The sequence below is a fragment of the Arachis duranensis genome, chromosome 8 (genome assembly GCF_000817695.3).
Source record: "Arachis duranensis cultivar V14167 chromosome 8, aradu.V14167.gnm2.J7QH, whole genome shotgun sequence".
Lineage (NCBI taxonomy): Eukaryota > Viridiplantae > Streptophyta > Magnoliopsida > Fabales > Fabaceae > Arachis > Arachis duranensis.
In genome coordinates this window covers 46,160,948-46,169,379 of record NC_029779.3, presented here as the reverse complement: position 1 = coordinate 46,169,379, position 8,432 = coordinate 46,160,948, and the positions used below count along the sequence as shown (strand labels likewise).

Genomic DNA, 8,432 nt, shown 5'->3' with positions numbered 1-8,432 from the left:
AATTGAAAATAAGCTAATAGCTAAATGCTGATAAAAAGAATAAATTAGAATGACTTTGTAATACTATTATTATTATCAGCATATGTATTCGTACTATATACGGGATAACAATATATAAAATATTTGATATTTAAATAATTTAATAGTTAATATAGTCAAATAATTTATTAAATAATTTGATATTTATCTTAATTAAATCAAATAAATCAAAAAATATCTTTAAAAGTATATTACGTCAACTATATTATTAAGTACTAATTGAGAAAATCTAATTTTAATTATAATAGTGTATATATTTAGAGCTGTCAAACGAACTAACCTGGTCCATTTAGGTCTAACCCGTTAAGTTCATGGATTAAATGGGCTGACTCGTTTAAGTCCACTTTATTCGTGGGCTAGAATTTTCTAGTTCAAATCATTTATGATCAGTCCGATGAGTTAAACGGACCAACCCGTTTATCATTTAACTTTATTTTTTAAAAAATATTTTGACAAAAAATACCACTCTTAGGTTAAAAATCTTTTAAAAAAATATTTTTTTAATTGATGGGTCAGAATTTTGGGTCGGATCTGGAGGAATGTCCGCTGAAAGTACTACTTTTTTTTTTAAAAAATGTAAAAAAAAATAGGCCACCCGTTTACCTACGGACTATCCCGTTTAACTCGTCATTTTTTTCCGGATTAATCGTGCTCAGCCCGTTTATCCTAAAATTTAAACGAACTTAATTTTAGAGGCAAAGCTCGCTCATTTAAATGGGTAAACGGGCTGGTCCGATGGATTTAGTCCATTTTAAATGCCCTAATATACTTGTACAATACACAACAAATATTTTTTTTTGGATTTGGATCCTCTAAAGTTTGAATTTCACTTTAGAGAGTAAAGTGTGATCTTCTACCATTGAATAGTTTCTCTTTCATATTTATCATTGGTCCCACCTATGAAATCAATGGTGAGAGATCACACTTTACTCTCTAAAGTGAAATTCAAACTTTAGCAGATCCAAATCCTATTTTTTTTATATTTATGTCTGAAATATGTTTTTAAAATAAGTTATTCATAAATATATTTACCTTATATAAAATAAAAAAATTCACAAAGTATTTATATTTAAAATAGAAAAAGTGTCGTATATAGTAAACAAATAACTGTATTAAAAAGATATGATATAAAATATTATAATTATTGACAAATCTCATAATAATTAATTATTAAATGTTAACAAATCTAATTATTTAATACATAATATTTTTTTTAAATAACATCAACTTGTAGAGGGGTACTAGAATGCGCTACGATAGCACACTTGACTCTAAAACCTACACTTATAAATGATAAAAAGAGACACTATATATAACATGCATATAAATATACGAAAGAATCATGATAATTTTAAAAAATTATAAAATAAATATTAGAATTATTGATCACCGAAATATAAAAAAATAATGATAATTTTAAAAAAAATATGAAATAAAATATTAAAATTATTAATAAATCTTAACATAACTAATCATATAATGTTAATTTATTTATGATTGATTACATAATATTTTTTTATAAAATAGTTGAGAAAAAAAGATATTTAAATTGGCACTAAAATATGTCACATTAATATATTTGACATAGAATGTAACTTCTTATAGAATTAAAATTATTGAATCATTGATTAATAATTGATTCACTGAAATATAAAAAAAGAAATTATAATAATGATAATAAAGAATTATCTTAACATAAATAAATTATTAAATATTAATTTATATACGATTGATTATATAATATTTTTTTAAAAGATAATTGAGAAAGAAAATGTATGTAAACTGATATCAGAATATATAACGTAAACAGATTTGGTGTTTGAATGTAATTCGTTATAAAATAATATAACGATGATATATAGTAAACAGCTTGCAATCATTTCTCTTTTCATTATTATATGTACCCTGCTAAGGACAAAGCCACAATATTAAAATATTAATCTTTAACCTAATATGGTTTTAATTGGTTTTTTCTGGCATAATAAAGGTGAGGTAGCCTTAACACTTAACAGTAACGAGGTTTAATGTGGAACATGTTTCCCAACCCAAGATTTTCCCATTTTCCCACCATTAATCTCTCTCTCTCTCTCTCTCTCTCTCACACACAACTGTGTCCCACACTCACAGGCACACATTGCCATTTCCCAGTGGCACTGAAGTGAGTACCAACTACACACAAACTCTTCTTAGCTCTCTTCAACTCACAAGCCACTTTGTTGTTGTTTTCTTCCTTGATCTCACTCACTAACACACATGATGTCATCAAGCTACCACAACCACCACCTGCATTGTTGTGTTCTCCTCACATTCTTCATTTTCCACTCTTCTACTTCCTTTGTTCTCTCACAAAAAGGCCTTTACTTTCCAACTTCAGGTATATATTGTTTCCTTTTTCATACTCTCTTTACTCTTTGGAACCTAACCAAAAGTAAAGAACGAACGTTTTTGCTTACAACTATCACAATGTAGGGTGATATACTCACTCAAACCTAAAAGGCTGTTAATTTTCTTGCTAAGGTGAAGGGGTGAGTGAGTTAGTTCACTTGGTTGTACTTATGGAAGCTTTGTTTAGTTTTTGTAGGGCAAGAAAATGGAGGAAATGCTGTAAGGCTTTCTTCTAAGGGGTTAAAGCCAGAGAGGCATATTGGGTTTGAAATTGCAGCAGAACCATTTGAGAGCCCTCCATTTCCCTTAGCTGCAGAGAGAACAAGAAGAAAAGACCCCCTTGATGGCTTCAAAGTCTACACAAATGGATGGAATATCACTGACCACCATTATTGGGCTGTAAGTTCATCAAAACCCTTACTAGTAGTTTTTTTGTTTCTGTGTCTGCTAAGCATTGCTACTTAAATTTCTTGTTCTTGGACTTGCATATGAGTTTTCAGTTTTGGATTATTTGTCAAAAGGGTGGAGCTTTTTAGGTAAAGTGAGTAAGAAAGGATCATTCTTGTCTTTGAAAGTGTTACATGTTATGATGATAACCGTGTTTTCTTTGGGGCCTTTTGTAGCTTTATGCAAAATGTGAATGCCTAGATGAGCTTTTATCAAAAGAATGAAAATTAAAATTATTTTTTTTTGTGATGGTTATGGGAGCTAGGAAAGAAAGGTAAAGGGAGAAATAAAATTTTTATTTTAGTATTTCAGCAAGGATAGAACTGTAATTTTATGTTTTGATCACCTAAAGCTCCCTATTTGGGACAAGGCTAAAATATAATTATAGCATTCCATAGAATTCACAAGAGGCAGAGAAGGAAAATCACAAGGAGAGGTGAGATTAACTCTACTCATAACAAAATCACTCACACTAAAAATCATTTCTCATAGACATGGCAGTGTTTTGGAAGGTTTATGTAAAATCTTCATTAACAATAGTTGAAGATAAGAAACAAGTTCTAAAGTGTTAAAATCTGGTTTCAGATTTCTAGTAAACGATAATCAATCCTTATATAATTTGCTTTGTACATAACTTCAAACATATGCATGTCACATAAGAAAGCAAGATGGCAATGCAAGTCAATCACTATGAAAGGGAAACACAATTAAGTGAGTACTGAACTTTGTCCACCTTCATTTTCACTTTTTTTGAAGAACCCTGTATTATGATACTTCAAATTTAGTTGTTTGTATCATTCTTTAGTTATAATTGTTAATTTATGACTGGTTAGCTTCTCTTTTATGGTTATTTTAAATTTTTGTTTCTTTCTGTCTTTAGTACTTTACAAACCAATTCTACTCACTACTCTTTTTTCACCATAAAATGCAGTCAGCAACATATACTGCAGTTCCGATATTCGTCATTGCAGCAATCTGGTTCTTGGGATTTGGCTTGTGCTTGTTGCTCTTCGTCTCTTCTTACTTGTGTCGTAAGCGTGAGCCTTATGGTTACTCTTCAACATGCTATGTTCTCTCCCTTATTCTCCTGATATTATTCACAATTATAGCAATGTACAAATCTCTCCCCCTCTTTCTCATTTGGTTTTCTGGTTTCAGGTTTATTTTGACGTGTATTACAAGTTACTTACTTGTCTCGATGTGTTTACAGGATCGGATGTGCGGTCCTCTACATTGGACAGGGAAGTTTTCATCGTAGTACAACGAAAACATTGCAATATGTCGTAGATCAAGCCAATTCTGCCCAGGACAAACTCAGGAGTGTCTCGGATAATCTTGTTCAAGCAAAGCAGGTTGGAATTGATAGAGTTTTTCTCCCGGCTAATGTTCAAACCGATATTGATGCAGCGCAAACAAAGATCAATGCTGCAGCTGGCACACTTGCTGAGCAAACAAAGGAGAACTCCGACAACATACAAGATCTATTAGATTCTGTGTAATGATTTAGTATTAGGACTTTGTCTGAAATTTTGTGTAATCAGTTTTTCAAAAAAACTGAAACAGACATGCCCCTAATTCCTTGAAAATTGATACAGGAGGATGGCACTTATCATCATAGCTGCTGTTATGATAGTCTTGACATTTCTTGGATTTTGTGAGTCCCTTTCTATCATTCAATTTAGATGGAGAGTTTCTTGATTCCTAGTGGTATTAAATTGATGTTCTGATTTGTTGTTTCTACTTCAGTGTTCTCAATATTTGGCCAACAGCTCCTTGTGTATATGTAAGTAAGATATACTATCATATCATATCAGTTCTGTGGTTTATGCTCTAGCAAACTTAAACTTCCACTTCTTGCATCATATTTTATTCTCATGAAATTCTTTGACATAAATAATTGCAGCTTGATCATCGCAGGATGGATTCTTGTTACCGGTACCTTTATATTATGTGGCTTGTCCCTCGCTCTCCACACGTAAGTCTCATTCTCCCTCCATAAAATCGTCAAAAGAGACATGGACAGACTGAATTAATGTATTTTGTGTCATTTCTGACGGAAAAAAGACAGATACTAAACGGAAATACAATTTATTTTTTTATTTTTTATTTTATTATCACTATCAAATTTTTATAATTATATTTTTATTATTTTATTTTTTATTCTAACTTTTGTGTGAAAAAAATAAGGTGAATTAGACTTTTTTTTTTATTTTTTCTATCTTATATTCGGTTTACCACCAAACAAAATATAAAAACACTCATTTTTGTGTCTTTGTCTTTTGTGTCCGGTTCTAAATGACTTGTTCTCAAAACCAAATGCAGTACAAATGGAGAAGTATCATGTGTAATATTACCTAACTTGGGGTGCTCAAAGTCCCACATCGGGTAGTATGGGATGCTTGATGTTTTATATAAGGAAAGTGGTTCTTCCCCCTTAATAGCTAGCTTTTAAGCTGTGGTTTCCACTTTCCTTAGATACTTAACGGAGATCAGTGTAATCTACATGTGATATTCATATTAACAGTGTGAAGCTTATTTAAATTCTAACCTTTAAATATCTTGCATTTGATAGTGTGACAACAGACACTTGTGTAGCGATAAATCAGTGGAACATGCTTCCCAGTGCCACTGAAAGCACAGCCATGGATGAGATTATGCCATGCTTGGACAAAGCCACGGGAAAAGAAACATTGCTAAGAAGCAAAGAAGTAACTTCTGAGCTAGTCAATTTGGTCAACCAGATCATCACAAATGTTTCCAACATAAATTTCGCCCCAAATTTCACGCCTCTGTACTATAATCAATCCGGTCCGTTGATGCCGCTCCTTTGCGATCCGTTCCGGCCTGATCTGACTGATAGACAGTGTGATCCTCATGAAGTGAGCGTAAGCAATGCTACAGAGGTACATTAACAGAACCTTCATTGAACTCACTACTATTGAATTTTGTAAAGAGAAATCTTAAGGGGCCATCAAAATTTATTGTTTTCGCCTATTATTTAGCCATCAACTCAATTCTTTTAGTCTAGTTTTTTTAGTCTAGTGATCCAACAACATACTTTATCCCATACTTTTAAACATTGATGACTAACTGATGGACAAAACAATAAATTCTGATGACTCTTTAACGTTTCTCTTTTGTAAAAGGGAACACATAACATTTTTCAGTCAACAATCAGCTAGTATTTTTCTTTTTTTCTCAGCACTAACAACTCAAATTCTTAATCTTTGCTCATTCACTATTTTATTAGCTGATTGTTGGTTAAAAAACTTTGGTTCCTTAAAAAAATTGTTTATAAAATATAACATTAAAAACCTCTCAAAATCTAGAAAGTGATCATAATGAGTTTCACTCAACCTCCAAAAAGCAGTGTCAAGCTCCAAAAGTGTAAGCTGATAAGAGGATTTTGTACTGTCACGATATTATTTTTTCAAAAGTTTAAGCTGATAAGAGGATAGACTTGAATGATTACATCTTTAACACGTCTTTTTTGTGTTTGCGTGAATTTTTTTCAGAGACTTTTTTTCTCTATTTGTTTTTGCTTTATGATGAAATTCTTTTTTTTGGGGGTTTAACAAGGATCAAACTTTCCACTTTTTGGTCATAAAAATTCTGATACTATGTCATGATATTAATTCCGTATATAGTATGAATAGTCGAATACATATATCAACTTTTTGGTTATATTTCTAATATGTTCATTTTCTTTCTCAACTCTTTTTCTTCCATGTTCAAATGACTAATTAAGACTATAGTTGTACATATGAGAAATGACTAATTAAGACTATCTCATGAATCAAGATAATAAGACATATGGATCAAGATCCTCTAAAGTGAAGAAGTTGGTAAAGTAATTAGACGAGTAATTAATCACTTTTAAATTAAGATAATAAGGCATACATTTCATAAAAGTTACAAAATTAATGATGATTAACCGTTCACTTTACCACTTTATCAACTTCCTCACTTTAGAGAATCCAAATTCGAGACATATTGTGTTGAAGTTTGTATTATGATGCAGGTATATAGCAACTTTGTGTGCCAAGTTTCACCATCTGAGATATGCATAACCCAAGGACGATTAACCCCTACATTCTCCAACCAAGTTACCTCTGCAATAACCGTCGCAAACGCCTTGAACAACAATGCTCCTTCCCTTGTTCAGCTACAAGACTGCACCTTCGTTCTCGAAACTCTTACCGAGATATCAACCAACCATTGTCCTGATCTAAGCCGTTACTCCAAATGGATCTACATTGGATTGGTTATGATCTCTTTCTCCGTTATGTTCTCTTTGATCTTTTGGTTTGTATATGTAAGAGAGCGAAGACACCGTTTGTATGCAAAAGAATCTAAAGGATATACTCCTCCGCGAACACCAGCACGGGGATGGATACCAGGACGAGCACAACCACCACCTCCACCACCACCACGACCGGCTAGAAGATCGCTGCCAGCACCAGCGCCACGAAGATCGTTGCCAGCACCACCACAGCGACCTGCACTACCGGCACCATCAGTACATGCGCTTGAGCTTGCTCAAGTCCCTGCATGGGGACAAGGATGATTAAGAAAACTATGTTACTGCCATGTCCTAGAATTAGGTGCAAGAACTTGTTTTAGCTATTTTTTGTGTATTGTTTGTAATTTTGTAACATCTTTGTATGACACTGACACTAGTAAGAATTTGTAATGAAACGCCATCATTTTACATGTCTTCAAGGATGCTATAGTATGCGTATGTATAAAAGGTTGATATATGTATTTTAAGGGGGTTAAATAGTAATTTAAACTAAAATTTAATTTTAAAAAATTCAAATTATTGCCAATTCAAATAATGAACGACAGTCATAGAGCAAATGTATTGATTTTTTCAATTTTCTTGTCTCGTCAAAGAAATGAATCAATTTGTTTTTTTCAATTTTAACTAATCGCTCGTGATAAAATCAGTTGATTTTTTCAATTTGTTTTTTTTCATTTTACTTTTGTTTGTTTAACTGGAGACTTTTGTCAACTTAATAGTTTTTTTTTTAATAATATCCTACATATGATTTTATGATAGTAATGTGGTTTCATTTTATTTTTTATTTTTCAAAAAAAAATTAAGACAACAATAATGGTAATAATGCTTTGTTATGTGCATATGCTTGAATAATGTGTGAAGGAAGAAGAAATAAAAAAAAACGATAATGTTAAGAAAATTTAAAAAAATTAAACTTATTTTATTTAATATTTATTAATTTTATTAATAATTAATAAATATTAAATAAAATAAATTTTGATTATTTTTTATTAATTTTTTTAATCATCAAATTTTTAGTGTAAATATATTTTTACATTTTCAGTCCATCAGAATTTGCCACATGTATACATCATCTATAATACATAGTTTTTTAAAGTTTTAATTTAAAAAAATATATTTGCATTAAGAGAACAAAATTAAAATACTTTTATTTTGATTAATCTCACAATTTTTTTTCCAAAGATAATAGGTTATATTTTATTAATTATTAAAAAATGAAATACAAAGATGTCCAAAAGCAGGACAGCATAATAAAAGG

The 8,432-nt window shown here is 31.0% G+C and overlaps 1 protein-coding gene across 2 annotated transcripts; it reads left to right on the top strand.

Annotated features, from left to right (window-relative positions):
• Window positions 1-2,044: 2,044 nt before the first annotated feature.
• Window positions 2,045-7,593, top strand: LOC107463319 (uncharacterized). 2 transcript variants are annotated; one of them, XM_016082107.3, is made up of 9 exons: window positions 2,045-2,413; window positions 2,621-2,823; window positions 3,803-3,984; window positions 4,082-4,366; window positions 4,467-4,525; window positions 4,618-4,654; window positions 4,775-4,846; window positions 5,444-5,774; window positions 6,893-7,593. In XM_016082107.3, exons 1-9 carry the CDS (start codon window positions 2,293-2,295, stop codon window positions 7,436-7,438), a joined length of 1,836 nt encoding a protein of 611 aa, XP_015937593.1. In that variant the 5' UTR covers window positions 2,045-2,292; the 3' UTR covers window positions 7,439-7,593. The 2 variants fall into 2 exon arrangements, with proteins under 2 accessions (XP_015937593.1, XP_015937592.1); XM_016082106.3 differs by having other exon boundaries at window positions 2,612-2,823.
• The last annotated feature ends 839 nt before the right edge of the window (window positions 7,594-8,432 follow it).